The sequence below is a fragment of the Lucilia sericata genome, unplaced genomic scaffold, assembly GCF_015586225.1.
Source record: "Lucilia sericata isolate MDLA Ls3-8-SP2 unplaced genomic scaffold, ASM1558622v1 Contig002505F_arrow, whole genome shotgun sequence".
Taxonomy (NCBI): domain Eukaryota; kingdom Metazoa; phylum Arthropoda; class Insecta; order Diptera; family Calliphoridae; genus Lucilia; species Lucilia sericata.
In genome coordinates, this window is record NW_023996280.1 from 23,589 (window position 1) to 43,747 (window position 20,159).

The following is a 20,159-nucleotide window of genomic DNA, read 5'->3' on the forward strand; positions in this document are numbered from 1 at the left end:
CGACTTTATTCTATTCTATAGTCTCGACTATAGTTTAATCTATAGTCACGACTGTAGTATATTCTATAGCTTGAACTATAGTCTATTCTATACTTAGTCTCGACTATGATCTATTCATAAGTCTCGACATTTGTCTATTCTGTAGTCTCGACTGCAGTTAATTCTATAGTCTAGACTATAGTCTATTCTATAGTGTGGGCTATAGTAAATTCTATAATCTCGACTTTAGTCTATTCTATAGTCTATTCTTTAGTCTCGACTATAGGCTATTCTATAGTCTCTACTATAGTCTAATCTATAGTCTCTACTATTGTCTATTCTATAGTCATGACTATATTCTAGGCTATAGTCTATTCCATAGCCTCGACTATAGTTTATTCAATAGTCTTAACTTTAGTCTATTCTATAGCCGCGACTATAGTCTATTCCATAGCCTCGACTATAGTCTATTCTATAGTCTCTACTATAGACTATTCTATGGTTTCGGCTATAGTCTCGTCTAAAGTCTATTCTATAGTCTCGACTTTAGTCTCCACTAAAGTTTATTTAATAGCCTCGACTATACTCTATTCCATAGTCTCGACATAAGTTTTATTACATTGCCTTAACTATAGTCTATTCTATAGTCTCGCTTATAGCATCGACTATAGTCCCGACTATATTCTATTCTATAGTCCCGACTATAGTCTATTCTATAGTCCCGACTATAGTCTATTCTATAGTCACGACTATAGTATATTCTATAGCCTCAACTATAGTATATTCTATAGCCTCAACTATAGTATATTCTATAGTATATTCTTTAGTCTATTCTTTAGTCTCGACTATAGTTTATTCTACATATATTCCCGACTATACCATATTCAATAGTCTCGACTGTAGTCTCAACTATAGTCTATTCTATTGCCTCAACTATAGCCTATTCTATAGGCTCGCTTATAGCATCGACTATAGTCTATTATATAGTCCCGACTATACTCTATTCTATAGTCCCGACTATAGTCTACTCTATTATATAGTGTCGACTTTAGTCTATTTTATAGTCTCGAATATAGTCTATTCTATAGTCGAGACTATAGTCTGTTCTATTGTCTCGACTATAATATATTTTATAGTCTCTACTATTGTTTATTCTATAGTCTCGTCTATAGTCTATTCTATAGTCTCGTCTATAGTCTATTCTATAGTCTCAACTATAGTATATTCTATAGTCTCAACCATAGTATATTTTATAGTCGGACTGTAGTCTATTTTTTATAGACTCGTCATTAATTAATTTTAAAGTCTCGACTTCAGTCCAGGCTTTAATCTATTCTAAAGTCCCAACAATTATATTCAATAGTCCTGTCAGTTTACGTGACCTGATGGTTTAACCGTCTTAAATAATAATAAAAAAGAAATAGAAAAAACATTTTAAAATAATTTCAAAATCTTTTAAATCCTGTTACAGGAATTTTTATTTATTTCTAAAAAAACAAAATTGCAACTATGAGTTTATTAATTTATTTGTGTATATTTCTTTATTTAGTTTCTATTCATTTGATTTAGAAAACACTGGAATATTTATGTTTTTATAAAAAATTTTTATATTATAATTTATTTTGTTTTTTTTATTTTTATTTGTTATAATATTATTTTATTATATTTATATTATTAAGTTTTTTACTATAATTGCACTAAAACTATATGCTATTGTTTTATGGTTGATGTTCTATAGGGAAAGGGTGATAGATTAAAGGATGGGATTATATTTATTGCTATTTGGATAATATGTTTTATGTCTTGATTTGAAAGAAATGGTTTTAAATAATTGGAAATTATAATTAAATGAGTACAAAATTTACTAAAGTTTAGCAGTTTTTTGGGAAAATGTTTTTAAATTTTCTTGGGAAATTTCATGTCATATGTCTGATTTCAGTCAAAACTTTACCATTTTCCTTGTTTTGAGAAAAACAGCGTTACTTTCTGATAAGATTTGTTTAAAAAATTTCGGATTTTCGAACATGTTTTAAATATTGTATTTTCTTTAATAAAATGTTTATCTAACAAAATTGTGAAAAAATGTCAAATTTTTTAACGAAATTCGAATGTTTTGAAAAATATTTCGAAAAATATTAAAAAAAAAAAAAAAACTCTGTAACCTTCTAGTGGGACTATAATGCATTTTATAACATTATAACGCTATTATAATGCATTCAAAGAATTTATAATCAAGTAATAATGTATTCTTTTTCATTATAATCCCATTATAAAGTATCATGAAGCATTATAATTCAGTTATAAAGTATTTTATAACATTATAATGCTATTATAACTCATTCTATGAAATTAACATTATAAGCAAATTATAATACATTATAGATTATTATAATCCGATTATAATCCATTCTATAATATATATTCTAATCATAATGTATTCTGTAACATTATAATCGGATTATAAGGCATTATATAGGATTATAATCCGAGTATTTAGTATTAGATAGCATTATAATATGATTATAACAAATTCTATAACATAAAGTCTAGTTATAATGTAACATTAGTCATTATAATTCCATTATAAAGTATTATATAACATTATAATATCATTATAATGCATTTTATAACATTGTAATCCAGTTATAATGTATTTTATATAATTATAATCTAATTATAATGTATTCTTTAACATTACATTCCAATTATAAAGTAATCTGTAATATTATAATACAATTTATATATTATAATACAATTATAATTTATTATATATGATTATAATCCGATTATAATGTATTTTTCAACATTATACTTCCATTATAAGTATTATGTAACATTATAATCGAATTATAAGGCATTATATATGATTATAATCCGATTATAAAGTATTAAATAGCATTATAATATAATTATAATGTATTCTATAAAATTATAATCCAATTATAATGTTGTATTTGTTATTATAATCCCATTATAAAGTGTTCTATAACATTATAATATTATTATAATGTATTCTATTATATTGTAGTCCAGTTATAATGTATTCTTTATCAGAATTTTTCCTTTATAATTTATTATGTAAAGTTATAATCGGATTATAATGCAAGCTATAAGATTACATTAAGTTTTTTTTTAACAAAATTCGAATGTTCGAAAATTATTATTTTTATATTGTTCGAAATTTTTTTTAAAAAACTGCAAATTTAGTAAAGTTTTTGAAATAAATCAGCTGCCAGGATGTTTAAAATTGGGTAAATATTTTCTTAACTTAATATTGAAAAAAAAACTTTATATATTTACAATTAAAATAAATCAATAATATAAAATATTTTGAAAAACAAATAAAAAATAAGCTACAAATCCTACAGAAAATTTCACACTAATGACAAAGTCAATTTTCTTTAAAGAAAGTTTGTAGCCTTTTTAAAATTAATATTTAGTTATTTTTTTGCTTTATTTTTTTAATTTTACTTAAATATTACTTTTTTCTCATATAAAAATATAAAATATTTATTTTTTTTTATAAAAAAAAACCTAAAACTTATATTTAAAAAAATGTAATTTAATTATTAATATTTTATTTATACTATAATAATGATTGTTGTAGATATTTTTTTGTTACCAAAAAAATTTTAGTTTTTTTATTTTAAATTTATTAGTAATTAAGTTTATTTTTATCAATTTATAATTAAATATAAAAAAATACTATTTAAAAAAACTATTACATTATTAATACAATATAGTTTAATATATATTTCAATTTGTTGTTTTTTTATAATTTTCTTTAAAAAAATCAAGTCTCTTCGAGGATTTTATTTTATTAGTTATTTTTATACAAAATTTGTTGTTTTCATTTTGTTTTTTTCTTAAATAATTTTATATATAAAAAAATTTGGCAAAAATGTTTTCAAAATTTCTTTTTATTTAAAATTTTTCTTACAATTTTAATTTTAGTTTTTTTTTTTGTTTTCAATTATAATAAATCAGTTTCTTTTAAGTTCTGTTTTTTTATTAGGCACATTTTCTTTAATTTTATAATTATAATTAATATTTAAAATTAAACTTATTTTACCTTAATATATTTTATAAAAATTGTTGTTTTTTTAAGCTTAAATTTTATAAAAATTAAAAAAAAATACTAAACAATAAAAAATTTATGTTTTTCATGTTTCTATTAAAACAAAATTTGTTTTAATAAGAGTAAGAGAGAGAGTGATAGTGTTATATGGAAATACCATTTTGAAATGGTAAATATTTATAATAAAATTGTTTGTGCTTAAAATTATTATAAAAGGCATTTGTCAATGTTCTCCTCTTAAGAGTTCCATTAATAAATTAAAGTCACCACCATCACGTGACTTAATAGACAGCATTTCTTTGCCCAGCTGGAAAAGAAAACAAGAAATGTCTTAAAAATTTACAAAAAATTTATAAAATTTTTATAATTAAAAAATATATAAAAAACTTCGAAATATTCTCAAATAATACATTATAATTTATTTTTTAGCATTATAATCGGATTATAATGAATCATAGAACATTGTAATACGATTATAATGCATTCTATATCATTATAATCCAGTTATAATGTAATCTTTTCCATTATAACTCCATTATAAAGACTCATGTAAAATTATCATCGAATTATAATTCATTAAACAACTTTATAAACCGAATATAAGGTATTTTTGAGCATTATAATCAATTTATAAAGAATTTTATGATATTATAATATGATTATAATATTATAATACAATTATAATGTATTATATATGATTATAATCCAATTACAAGTATTCTGTAACATTATAATTAGATTATAAGGCATTATATATGATTATAATCCGATTATAAAGTATTAAATATAATTATAATATGATTATTATGCATTCCAAAAATTATAATCTAATTATTTCGTTGTATTTGTTATTATAATCTCATTATAAAGTATTTTATAACATTATAATGCTGTTATCATGCATTCTATAACATTATAAGCAGATTATAATGCATTATACAACATGTATAAACCTATTATAAAGTATTTTGTAGCATTACAATCCATTTATAAAGTGTTTTATAACATAATATGATTATAATGCATTTTATAACACAATAATACAATTATAGTGTATTATATATGATTATAATCCAATTATAATATATTCATTATCATTATAATTCCATTATAAGTATCCTTTAACACTATAATCGGATTATAAGGCATCACATGTGAATTTAATCAGATTATAATGTATGAAATAGTATTATAATATATCTCTAAAATTATAATTTAATTATATTGTTGTATTTGTCAATATAATCTCATTATAAAGTATTCTATAACATTATAATCCGGTTATAATGCATTCTATAACATTATAATCGGATTATAATGCATTATACAACATTATATCTCAGTTTTAATATATTATTTATCATTATAATCCCATTATAAAGTATTATGTAACATTATAACCAGATTATAATGAATTCTACAATATTATAATCCAATTATAATGTATTAAGTAATATTATAATCGTGTTATATAAAGTTTAACTTTCTTCTGGAACTCACCTGACAAGTTCTCTGTAGATCGGGTATGCGCAATAATAATTCACCAAATTTCGATGGACAATCGGGATAGTGGGCCAATGTATAGGCCTGTAAACTTTGCAAAGCCTTCTCTTGACATTCTCTAACCTTAACGGGTTCTTGTAATTCGGAAGTATCTAGGCAGGAAAAAAAAACAAGTTAGTGAATATACGAACAAAATGAAAAGGAACCAGCGGGAAATTTTAAAGACACTCGGAATATAGCTATCCTTTGACTTTATGTTATAAAAAGATCAGCAGTCCTCTAGCAGCGGTACGTATTATATACTTCAGTCTTCTTTTTCATCAAAAATTTCCCTCTGATTCTCAACTTTTCACTTACCAGATTGCAGCAGTACAATAACTTTCATAGCAACATATTCATAACGATCAACACGTAGACGTCTTAAATGATCTGTCAGATTCAGCATTCTTTCAATGCAGGGCTAATGGTATAAGTATAAAATTTAACCATTAAATATATTTTCTGTTTAAAACATAATAAATTTTCTTGCGATCTCACCTGAAAACCAGTTAATTTAGCCTGTGGCAGTGTTATTGTTTTGCCCAGTGACATTTTAATTTCTCCCGGTGTATCGATCGAACGATAACAACAGGAGAAAAGTAAAAGTTCACACCATGAGTTGATGAGCAGGCAAATTTGATCGTCAATCTTGAAAAAACAAATAAAAGAACAAGGCAGCTGTTAGTGGATTTACTCATTAAAGCAGGAACTTAAGCTATGTAGGTGGGCCTACACCAACTTCTGGAAATTGCAACTATTTTGGTTTCTTGAATACTGCGTACAAATTCTGTTCTCAAAACTTTCCAATTACTTCTTATTTGTTAACTTGATGTATCTTGAATCATGATGTATCTTGATTACGCCCACATATTGATGTATCTTGAATACGCCCAAAACTTGGATTTAATTTGAAATCTTACTGTATCTTGAAAACTGTTCAAAACCTTTGGCTCAAATTTTGATGCTTCAAACATTTCTCTTCTTAATATTCCTCTTCAAAACTGAAAATTCCTTGAAGTGCTTGTAAAATTCTTCACGCACCCTTCACAATTCTGTCTAAATTAGTTTCTTGCTTCTTCTTATACTAATAATACATAATCTTAACTGTCGTGAAATCTTGAAAACATTTCACGAACTTGGAACGTAAATGCTAATTATTAAAATCTCTGCTTCCAAGTCTACATACACATGTACGATCTCTTTAACTCCAATTTTTTTTTATTGGTCTTTTACATGTTAAGATTCTTTTAATCACTATAAAACACTCGCGAAACTTTTTTGACAATATCGAATAAAAACTCGGACTTAATGAAATTGAACAACAATTCTAGCAATTCCATAAATTAAATAGTCAAACGATCAGACTCTTAGACTGACTTTCTGGGACTAAGAGTAATCATAGACCTAATAAATGAATGAAAAAGCGATATAAAGTGGAATGATCGTGTTATCTAACTAACTGGACTAAAACTGAACTGGAACTGAACTAGAACTGAACTAGAACTGAACTTGAACTGAACTTGAACTGAACTAGAACTGAACTAGAACTGAACTAGAACTGAACTAGAACTGAACCAGAACTGAACTAGAACTGAACTAGAACTGAACTAGAACTGAACTAGAACTGAACTAGAACTGAACTAGAACTAGAACTGAACTAGAACTAGAACTGAACTAGAACTAGAACTTGAACTGAACTAGAACTGAACTAGAACTGAACTAGAACTGAACTAGTACTGAACTAGAACTGAACTAGAACTGAACTAGAACTGAACTAGAACTGAACTAGAACTGAACTAGAACTGAACTAGAACTAAACTAGAACTGAACTAGAACTGAACTAGAGCTGAACTAGAACGAACTAGAACTGAACTAGAACTGACCTAGAACTAGAACTTCAGACTGAACTAGAACTGAACTAGAACTGAACTAGACGAGCACTAGAACTGAACTAGAACGGAACTAGAACTGAACTAGAATGAACTAGAAACTGAAACTGATGAACTAGAACTAGAATGAACTAGACTGAACTAGAACAGAACTAGAACTGAACTAGAACACTGAACTAGAACTAGAACTGAACTGAACTGAACTAGAACTGAAATTCTAGAACTGAACTAGCACTGAACTAGAACTGAACTAGAACTGAACTAGAACTGACTAGAAACTGACCTAGAACTGAACTAGAACTGGAACTAGAACTGAACTAGAACTGAACTAGAAACTGAACTAGAACTGAACTAGCACTGACTAGGAACTGAACTAGAACTGAACTAGAACTGAACTAGAACGAACTAGAACTGAACTAGAACTGAACTAGAAACTAGAACTGAACTAGCACTGAACTAGAACTGAACTAGAACTGAACTAGAACTGAACTAGAACTGAACTAGAACTGAACTAGAACTGAACTAGAACTGAACTAGAACTGAACTAGAACTGAACTAGAACTGAACTAGAACTGAACTAGAACTGAACTAGAACTGAACTAGAACTGAACTAGAACTGAACTAGAACTGAACTAGAACTGAACTAGAACTGAACTAGAACTGAACTAGAACTGAACTAGAAGTGAACTAGAAGTGAACTAGAAGTGAACTAGAACTGAACTAGAACTGAACTAGAACTGAACTAGAACTGAACTAGAACTGAACTAGAACTGAACTAGAACTGAACTAAAACTGAACTAGAACTGAACTAGAACTGAACCAGAACTGAACCAGAACTGAACCAGAACTGAACTAGAACTGAACACGATCCAAAGAATGGTTCTTTAAGCAGACTCCACAAATGATTCTTCAGTTGTGACACTGAACTAGAACAGAAATGGATCCAAAGAATGATTCTTCAAACAGACCCACAAATGATTCTTCAGTTAAATCAAATCAAATCTCTTAAATGTGTTTCAATCACAGTTAATTTTGGACCCTCTCTCTAATTTCTTTGTAAAAAAGGAAACACATTCACATTCTTATTTCCACTTCATCCTATCTTGATACACGAAGCATCTCCTAACAGTAATGATCGGAGTAAACTCCGATTCAGAGCCAGACCAAGTAAAGGTAAACATCTATAAACAAAGATCATCAATTTAACTCAATATATATAGAACTTCTGCTTCTGTCAGGTATGAATGGTTTAAACCCCGGTACCCGGTCAAAAAAGAGACAATCATCGATAGAAGAAGGATTAAGTTCAATATTAACCAAAGATTAAGTTTCCACTATTAACGATTTCCTAAACATATAGTCCTTTATTTGAAGTAATGGTGTTGTACTGTAAGCTTTTTAAAAGACTCTGAGGCAAAATTTCAGAAGTATTAGACATGCGACTAATGTGAAGGCATTGTAAAAAGGCTCAATGCAATATTTCCAATTGGATCAGAAATCCTACCTATACAGTCAGAACTCTAAACTCCTATGCTTCCAAAAACTCTCTTTAAAATCTCCTCTCGCTTCTCAAAAAATCTAAATAATTACAAAAAAAAAATTTAAAAACATTCACTTACCGATATATTCTTAAATAACGGCAAACTTTTGCACCACTTAACAATCTTATACAGACGATGATCGGCCACCTTGCACAGATGTGCTATCAAATCGGGATTGGTGCTAGACGATAGACCAGCACTGGCCAGCAGTGGATTGGTCATTTGATTGGCAGCTGCTGAAGAATCCGTTGAATTGGAATTGAGTGAAGCTGAACTGGACGAAGAGGTCAAGGGTTGATTGAGACGAGCCAATTCGGCATCGGTATATTGCCAAAGATGTTCAACATCCATGATTTCTTGTAATAGCTGGGGAATACTGTTGTGATGCAGCGAATTAGATGAGGAGGCGGAGGTGGTGGAGGAGGAGGAAGAGGAGGCATTATGAGAATGTAAACGTGACGATGAATTTAAACCATTTAAAGAAGGTGAGTGAGCCGAGGAGAGATTCTTGCCATAAGGATCTGTTTGCTCGGTTTTGATGGTAGTGCTGGAAGTTTGTCCGCCACCATAACCATTGGAGGATTGGTGAGGCGACTGTAGGGGAGGATTTAAACGTTGCTGCAGTTGATGTTGCAATTGTGAATGTTGTTGCTGCTGTTGGCTGGACATTAGATTTTGTGTAGCATTCTGCTGCTGCTGTTCGGGTGATAGCAAAGGACTCATAATGGAATTGGGCAAAGTGTAAGAGCATTGATAAGTTGAGCGTCCACCACGAGTACGATCCTCTCTTATAGCTTCCAGTTTCATGCCTTTTTGCAGACATTTCTCAAATCTACAGGCAGGACATTTTTTGCGTGTAGTAATGCTGACGGCACAGGGACCTCCCCGCACGCAGACATAGTTCTTACGATTTTGGACGGTACGTTTAAAGAAACCTTTACAGGATTCACATGAAAAGATGCCATAATGAAAACCCGATATTTTATCACCACAAATGGGACAGGGAGAGTTGATTAACTGCTGCCGGGAAATACCAGCGGCCGGAGAGGCGGGTAAGCCGGAAGAATCGCTGGTCATGTTAAAAGACGAGGACGATGAAGAGGCATCCATAGATAAATTTTGCACCTCACTGGTAGCAGCATCTAATTTTGTCGATTGGACAGATTGCGTAGTACCCATCATGGGTCGGTAGAGTAAAGCGGAATGTTGTAAGCTATTGGCCGTGGCTCCATTAAAACTACCATACACCCCATGTGGGGCGGGATGTCGACCCTGTATGGGTGAGTGTGTGGGACTAAATTCCGAGGAATATGAATAGCAAGAGCTATGAGAAGCATCACTGTTATTGCGCGATAGTGAAGGAGTGTAGGGGGCATGCCGTGATGTCAAGGGCGATTGGGAGGGAGAGCTGTGGGTGTAAACGGAATGTATGGCAGAATCTGGACTGGGATTGGCAGGTAAATGAGGCAAAGCTGTGGTAGATTTCTGGCGGGCCATTAGCGGAGAGTTAACTAAAGCTGCATGATCAGGTGGCTCATATTTCAGATTAATGGGATCACTTTGTGTGGGTGCCAACTTTAGTTTGGGATGGTATATTCCTCCCGCAGCAGCCGCATGCTGCATGTCCAACATTAGCTGCTCGGTATCCGTTTTAATTAAGGATCCTCCCGCAGACGAGGGTGTAGTGGTAGTAGCTTCACTTTTTATAACAGCCACCGCATTTGAGGGTTCCTGCAAGCCGCCACCACCACCTCCATTGCTCATGGTAGTATCGGTATCCATTAACTCCGCTTCCCTAGTATCTTCATTCTCCGATAATTCTCCCTCCCAAGACATGGGCCTAGGGCCATTATGATGATTGTGTACAGAACTAGAAGAACTGGCCACTCTTCGTGTCACCTTTAAATTTTCTATATTTGTTAGTTCCGTCTCTGAGTCCGAATCCTCTGCTTTAGTCACTGGTATACGTATACCATGACTTGCTGTTATTACACTAGCCCCACTTATAGCTCTAGAAGAACCATTATAAAAACCCACTGAAACAATATTGCCATTGGTCGAAGACGATGAATTACCTCCCTCCTCCACTTCACACTTAATATTTGTCACCGATACATTATTCCTGGTAGTGGTTGTGGTACAAGTTGTCGTTGTTATACCACCCGTAACTGCTGTATAGCTCATATTTATGGGTAATTGAAATGTTGTGCCTGCCGCCGTTGTTGTCGTGGTGACCACTGCACCACCACATCCTCCTCCGGCTGCTGCTCCTGTTGTGATATTTTCTGTTTTAATGGTAGACATATTTTTTTCTTATGGGATGATTTTTTATAGAGTAAAAAAAGTCTTCGTTTTTTATGCTTCTGTTTTTTAGTCTCTTGTAGTCTTTTGGAAAGAGGGCGATCCACGCCCTCTTTTAGATTATGTTGTTGTTTTTTATAGTTGTTTATTAAATTTCCTTTTAGATGGGGAAATTTTTAAGTCTTTTTAGTTGTTATTGTTATTGTGCAAACATTTCTTATAAAATTTGGATAGATGTCGTTGATGCAGTATCATGTTGTGGTAATTGCTGAAAGGAAATAAGAAGATAACGGGGCATTATATAAATATTATGATCAGTTCCTTTGCTTGTTATAAATTTTATTTAATTTAAGGCATCACACAGGGATATATAGTATTTTTGAAAAAGTCGTCTATTAAAAAGTCAAGCTGTCTATAAAACTAAATATACATAAATCGATCTATATGGTCTGGACTATATTCTATAATCTGAACTGTTGTCTAACCTATGGTCTAGTCTACAATCAAGTCTATACTCTAGTCTATAGTATAGCTTATAGTCTAGCCAATAGTCTAGTCTATAGTCTGGACCATAATTATGGTCTGTGCAACAGTCTACTTGATAGTCCGGAATATAGTCTAGTCTATAGTCTGGGCTGAAGCCTAGTCTATAGTCTGAGCTATGGTCTAGTCTACAGTCTACACTATAGACAAATCTATAGTCTGGACCACCGTCTATAAACAAGTGTAGAGTCTGGACTATAGTTTTATCTGTAAACTAGTCTAGTCTAGTCTATAGTCTAGTCTATAGTCTAGTCTATAGTCTAGTCTATAGTCTAGTCTATAGTCTAGTCTATAGTCTAGTCTATAGTCTAGTCTATAGTCTAGTCTATAGTCTAGTCTATAGTCTAGTCTATAGTCTAGTCTATAGTCTAGTCTATAGTCTAGTCTATAGTCTAGTCTATAGTCTAGTCTATAGTCTAGTCTATAGTCTAGTCTATAGTCTAGTCTATAGTCTAGTCTATAGTCTAGTCTATAGTCTAGTCTATAGTCTAGTCTATAGTCTAGTCTATAGTCTAGTCTATAGTCTAGTCTATAGTCTAGTCTATAGTCTAGTCTATAGTCTAGTCTATAGTCTAGTCTATAGTCTAGTCTATAGTCTAGTCTATAGTCTAGTCTATAGTCTAGTCTATAGTCTAGTCTATAGTCTAGTCTATAGTCTAGTCTATAGTCTAGTCTATAGTCTAGTCTATAGTCTAGTCTATAGTCTAGTCTATAGTCTAGTCTAGTAGTCTAGTCTAGTCTATAGTCTAGTCTATAGTCTAGTCTATAGTCTAGTCTATAGTCTAGTCTATAGTCTATAGTCTAGTCTATAGTCTAGTCTATAGTCATAGTCTATCTAGTCTAGTCTATAGTCTAGTCTATAGTCTAGTCTATAGTCTAGTCTATAGTCTAGTCTATAGTCTAGTCTATAGTCTAGTCTATAGTCTAGTCTATAGTCTAGTCTATAGTCTAGTCTATAGTCTAGTCTATAGTCTAGTCTATAGTCTAGTCTATAGTCTAGTCTATAGTCTAGTCTATAGTCTAGTCTATAGTCTAGTCTATAGTCTAGTCTATAGTCTAGTCTATAGTCTAGTCTATAGTCTAGTCTATAGTCTAGTCTATAGTCTAGTCTATAGTCTAGTCTATAGTCTAGTCTATAGTCTAGTCTATAGTCTAGTCTATAGTCTAGTCTATAGTCTAGTCTATAGTCTAGTCTATAGTCTAGTCTATAGTCTAGTCTATAGTCTAGTCTATAGTCTAGTCTATAGTCTAGTCTATAGTCTAGTCTATAGTCTAGTCTATAGTCTAGTCTATAGTCTAGTCTATAGTCTAGTCTATAGTCTAGTCTATAGTCTAGTCTATAGTCTAGTCTATAGTCTAGTCTAGTCTAGTCTATAGTCTAGTCTATTCTAGTCTATAGTCTAGTCTATAGTCTAGTCTATAGTCTAGTCTATAGTCTAGTCTATAGTCTAGTCTATAGTCTAGTCTATAGTCTAGTCTATAGTCTAGTCTATAGTCTAGTCTATAGTCTAGTCTATAGTCTAGTCTATAGTCTAGTCTATAGTCTAGTCTATAGTCTAGTCATATCTAGTCTATAGTCTAGTCTATAGTCTAGTCTATAGTCTAGTCTATAGTCTATATATAGTCTAGTCTATAATCTAGTCTAGTCTATAGTCTAGTCTATAGTCTAGTCTATAGTCTAGTCTATAGTCTAGTCTATAGTCTAGTCTATAGTCTAGTCTATAGTCTAGTCTATAGTCTAGTCTATAGTCTAGTCTATAGTCTAGTCTATAGTCTAGTCTATAGTCTAGTCTATAGTCTAGTCTATAGTCTAGTCTATAGTCTAGTCTATAGTCTAGTCTATAGTCTAGTCTATAGTCTAGTCTATAGTCTAGTCTATTCTAGTCTAGTCTATAGTCTAGTCTATAGTCTAGTCTATAGTCTAGTCTAGTCTAGTCTAGTCTATAGTCTAGTCTATTAGTCTAGTCTACAGTCTAGTCTATATTCTAGTCTATAGTCTAGTCTATAGTCTAGTCTGTGGTCTAGTCTATATTCTAGTCTGTGGTCTAGTCTATATTCTAGTCTGTAGTCTAATTTGTAGCCATAAAGCCAAAATTATTTTTGGTACATTTTTGTAAGTCTCTCATTAATTATTTTCGAATCTTAGAAAAATGATTGATGTCTCATTCAAAAAACAAGTACCAGCATTTATTTGAACTAATAATTCCCATGTTGGCTTGGTTATTATTGCCAAAAAATTAAAATTTTCGTAGGCGTTTCTTCTTCTCCTCAAACTTGTCATGTTTAAATTTTAATTTCTAGGAATTGTTTGGAAGAAATTTTCAATTACTTTTAGATTTTCTCAAATAGAGAAAATCTTTGAAAAAAATAAAAAAAAATTTAATAAGTTAAAAAAACGCCATTAATTTGACATGTACTTATTTTAAAAACATGTGAGGAAGGAACATGTGGAGACTGATGTTTGTTTTTGACAGATGACAGTTCTTTGTTGAAACCAATATAAATGATATTATATGAATACATTCATAATCTTTGTATTTGTAACAGTAGTGATGATAGGAAAGTACGTTAGGGAAAATTTGGTAACCATATAAGGTACCTTTTTAATAAGATTCAACTAGCTTATTATGAAAAGTACTTTCATTAAAATTAAGTACTTTTTCAACATTCCCATTTTCTGCTTAAGGTACCATGCCTGGCTTTATCACTTAAAATTTTATTTGAAACAAATATCAAGAACCTTATATTTATTTTAATGTACAAATGCCCAAAAAAGAATTATAAATGCGTATGTAAATAATATACAATGACCTTTAAATGACGAAATAAGGGGAAAAAGTAGACAACAGAAAAAAAACAGATTCAAGAATAATTCGTAATAAAAATTAGCATAATTTTATTGTAGAAAAAAAAAGAAAGTTGAAAGACACCTCCTACAAAACACGTGTTTGACTTTTTTGGGGAAATTAAATTTAAAGGGTTGTTAGTTTTTGGTTAAAAAAAAAACAGAATTCATTCAAAAATATTGTTTGAAACAAAACTACTATTTTAATAGAATATTATTACAAAATTTGTGTTGTTCTTTTTTAACAAATTCTATTTTGTTTAAATTCTTTTGTTCTTTGTTGTTATGCCCAATTTAGTTGATGGTTCTTTAATAGTAGACATTAGTAGCAAAAATATTACCGACAAAGCAACAAAAAAGAGAAGTCTTTAATAACATATATTATTTTAGGGCGTCCCGACAAAAACTATTTTTTAATATTAAAAAAATGAGACAAACCAGACTATAGACTAAAATATAGCCGAGGCTATAGATAAGACTATTATATATATAGACTAGACTATAGACTAGACCATAGACTAGACTATAGACTAGACTTAGACTAGACTATAGACTAGACTATAAACTAGACTGTATACTAGACTATACACTAGACTATAAATAGACTTGTCAATAGTCCAGACTATAAATAGACTACGATATAGACTATAAAATAGACTAGACTTTAGACTAGAGTATATACTAGACTATATACTAGACTATAGACTAGACTATAGACTAGACTATAGACTAGACTATAGACTAGACTATAGACTATAGACTAGACTATAGACTAGACTATAGACTAGACTATAGACTAGACTATAGACTAGATTATAGACTAGACTATAGACTAGACTAGACTATAGACTAACTAGACTATAGACTAGACATAGACTATAGACTAGACTAGACTAGACTAGACTATAGACTAGACTATAGACTAGACTATAGACTAGACTATAGACTAGACTATAGACTAGACTATAGACTAGACTATAGACTAGACTATAGACTAGACTATAGACTAGACTATAGACTAGACTATAGACTAGACTATAGACTAGACTATAGACTAGACTATAGACTAGACTATAGACTAGACTATAGACTAGACTATAGACTAGACTAGACTATAGACTAGACTAGAATATAGACTAGACTAGACTATAGACTAGACTATAGACTAGACTATAGACTAGACTATAGACTAGACTATAGACTAGACTATAGACTAGACTATAGACTAGACTATAGACTAGACTATAGACTAGACTATAGACTAGACTATAGACTAGACTATAGACTAGACTATAGACTAGACTATAGACTTTACTATAGACTTTACTATAGACTAGACTATGGACTAAACTATAGATTGGATGATAGTTCAGACTACATTCTCAACTATAGTAAAGATTATAGACTAATGTCCGGAATATTGACTTAAGTCCAGAATATAATTTTCGTGTCCAATTTTCCCTTATTTATTTAGCGTTCACCCTAACTGTTGGTGCTCATTGTTATTTGTATGTGTATTTCAATATGTTTTTTTTTTTTTTTGTAAGTATGCATGTAAAATTCTGAAATTCGGTTAAGGTTATTGTACCTTTAATTTATTTGTATTTTAATTCATTATTATGCTGTTTTTTCCAACTGTTCTTTCTTTTTTTACTTTTTTTATTTATTTATTTATAATTTTATTTTCGTATACAAATTTTTGTATATTTTTCTTTTTTGTTGTTGGTTGGTTTGGTTTTTTTCACGTTAGGTCGTTGACATTTTTTTCTTCTTTTTATATTTATTGGATGGTTTTGGCGTGTTAGTTTTGCTGTTGTTGGGGCTTTGTCAAAGGTACTTTTGAAATACTTATGTATGTACTGATAGACCGGCATATGTGCAGATGCATGAGAGTACATATTCTTATTTGGTAAGTAAAAAGTAAAGACTAGCATGATAGTCCCGATCTTGAATTTCAATAACTAACTAACTAACTAACTAACTAACTAACTAACTAACTAACTACTAACTAACTAACTAACTAACTAACTAACTAACTAACTACTAACTAACTAACTACTAACTAACTAACTAACTAACTAACTACTAACTAAACTAACTAACTACTACTAACTAACTAACTAACTAACTAACTAACTAACTAACTAACTAACTAACTAACTAACTAACGACTAACTAACTAACTAACTAACTAACTAACTAACTAACTAACTAACTAACTAACTAACTAACTAACACTAACTAACTACTAACTAACTAACTAACTAACTAACTAACTAACTAACTACTAACTAACTAACTAACTAACTACTACTAACTACTAACTAACTACTAACTAACTACTAACTAACTAACTAACTAACTAACTAACTACTACTAACTAACTAACTAACTAACTAACTAACTAACTAACTAACTAACTAACTAACTAACTAACTAACTAACTAACTAACTAACTAACTACTAACTAACTAACTAACTAACTAACTAACTAACTACTAACTAACTAACTAACTAACTAACTAACTAACTAACTAACTAACTAACTAACTAACTAACTAACTACTAACTAACTAACTAACTAACTAACTAACTAACTAACTAACTAACTAACTAACTAACTAACTAACTAACTAACTAACTAACTAACTAACTAACTAACTAACTAACTACTAACTAACTAACTAACTAACTAACTAACTAACTAACTAACTAACTAACTAACTAACTAACTAACTAACTAACTAACTAACTAACTAACTAACTAACTACTAACTAACTAACTAACTACTAACTAACTAACTACTAACTAACTAACTAACTAACTAACTAACTAACTAACTAACTAACTACTAACTAACTAACTAACTAACTAACTAACTAACTAACTAACTAACTAACTAACTAACTAACTAACTAACTAACTAACTACTAACTAACTAACTAACTAACTAACTAACTAACTAACTAACTAACTAACTAACTAACTAACTAACTAACTAACTAACTAACTAACTAACTAACTAACTAACTAACTAACTACTAACTAACTAACTACTAACTAACTACTAACTAACTAACTAACTACTAACTAACTAACTACTAACTACACTAACTAACTAACTAACTAACTAACTAACTAACTAACTAACTACTAACTAACTAACTAACTAACTAACTAACTAACTAACTAACTAACTAACTAAATAACTAACTAACTAACTAACTAACTAACTAACTACTAACTAACTAACTAACTAACTAACTAACTAACTAACTAACTAACTAACTAACTAACTAACTAACTACTAACTAACTACTAACTAACTAACTAACTAACTAACTAACTACTAACTACTACTAACTAACTAACTAACTAACTAACTAACTAACTAACTAACTAACTACTTAACTAATAACTAACTAACTAACTAACTACTAACTAACTAACTATAACTACTAACTAACTAACTAACTACCTAACTAACTAACCTACTAACTAACTAGCTACTAACTAACTAATAAATGTTTCAACACAAACTGATTTCCTATAGAAATTTATAAAAGAGATCGATTTTTTACAGAAAATTTATCAAACTGAATGAATTTCTATAGAAGATTTGTCAAACTGTCTGTAAGAAAGTTATCAGTCTGAATTCCTATAAAAAAATTATCAAACCTAAGATATTTTCAAAAGAAAATTCATCAAACAGACTGATTTACTATAGAAAATTCATCAAACAAAGTGATTTTCTATAGAAAAATAATTTTTGTCAAGCGGACTGATTTTTTGTAGAAACTTTTGGTCTATACCAATTTAATGTGAAAATTATAAGGAAAATTAACCTTTTTATTAACTACATTTACAACCTGAATAAACTGTAGGTAACGACATCACGTAACTATTTGACATTTACCCCCATGAAATTAAAATTAAATGACACCTGAATTTGTTGTAATGAATACCCTTTGACAACAGCAACAAGGAATAATGTGAGTGAATCAAAATTAAATGTTCCAAATAGCAGCTGCTTTACACTCAAAAAATCAGGGGTGTTAAAACGTCAACAAAAATTTCGTGTTTAAACAACAATAATTTTAAAGAAACTGCAAAAAAATTAAAATAGAAACACAACAACAAATCTTTCTAAATATTTAACTAGCTAAACTAAAATTATGATCAATAACATCATAATTATTATTGCTAAAGTCTACAATATTTGTGATTGTAGTGAACAAAAAATGTATTTGTATGTATAAAAATTATTTAAAGTACACGACAATAAATCAAATAAGCGAAAAAATAAATTATAATAGACTAAACAACGAAATAAAAAAACAGCAACAAAAAAAACCACCACCAACGCCACCACCATTCATCTTCATCATTATCATGTTTTAATCTACGAAAGAAGACAAAAAACAACGTCATCATCATCATCATCATGTAGTTGTTTAACGCACGTCTCTTGCTTATGCTTCACTCTGTTGTGTGGTTGTTTTAAAAAATCGAGTCATAGCCGAGCAAAGGCAAATACAACAACAATAATATCATCATCAGTCAGACACAAAAAGGACGACCTTCAAGTAATGTTGAATTTGTGTACGCAAACGACCTTGCTAAGGAAACAAAAACACTCATACACACACACACACACATTCATATACTTAAAAATACTCATGAAAAAAGAAGCAAAACAAAACATACACGAAGTCTCTTCACTGTTGCCAATTTAGCTATTTCCTCGTCAAATCTAGCGATTTTTAATCCCATTTTGCTGGGAAAAATATGATTTAGCTATTAGCGGGAAATCTAGCGATTTTTCTTTAGATTTTAAGTAGGGTTCTATAGTTGAAACGAATAGTCGACTTTTTCGACTTTTAGACTTTTTGCATTTAGTTAAAAGTCGACTTTTCGACCTTTCGACTTTTTCCATTTTATGAAAAGTAGATTTTTCGACTTTTCGACTTTTTTCATTTATTTAAAAGTCGACTTTTAGACTTTTCGACTTTTAGTATTTTATAAATGGTCGACTTTTCGACCTTTCGACTTTTTCCGACTTTTCGACTTTTCGACTTTTTCCGACTTTTTTCGACTTTTCGACTTTTTCCGACTTTTTTCGACCTTTTCGACTTTTTCCGACTTTTTTCGACTTTTCGACTTTTTCCGACTTTTCGACTTTACGATTTTTACGACTTTTTGACTATTTTCGACTTATTTCGACTTTTTCGACTATTTTTTACTTTTTTCGAGTTTTTCCGACTATTTTAAAGTTTTTGACCTCTTTTCCACTTTTTTAAAATTTTCGACTATTTTCGACTTTTCGACTTTTTTCGACTTTTCGACTTTTTCGACTTTTCGACTTTTTCCGACTTTTCGACTTTTTCCGACTTTTCGACTTTTTTCGACTTTCTTCGACTTTTTTCAACTTATCGACTTT

The 20,159-nt window shown here is 30.0% G+C and overlaps 1 protein-coding gene across 1 annotated transcript; it reads right to left on the bottom strand.

The window, feature by feature from the left end:
- Window positions 1-3,887: 3,887 nt before the first annotated feature.
- Window positions 3,888-11,600, bottom strand: LOC119614020 (nuclear hormone receptor FTZ-F1 beta). The gene is made up of 5 exons (XM_037970095.1): window positions 9,108-11,600; window positions 6,098-6,247; window positions 5,918-6,020; window positions 5,558-5,712; window positions 3,888-4,364 (listed from the first exon to the last, which is right to left on the bottom strand). The coding sequence occupies exons 1-5, from the start codon at window positions 11,331-11,333 to the stop codon at window positions 4,281-4,283; spliced, it is 2,718 nt and encodes a 905-aa protein (XP_037826023.1). The 5' UTR covers window positions 11,334-11,600; the 3' UTR covers window positions 3,888-4,280.
- Between the last annotated feature and the right edge of the window lie 8,559 nt (window positions 11,601-20,159).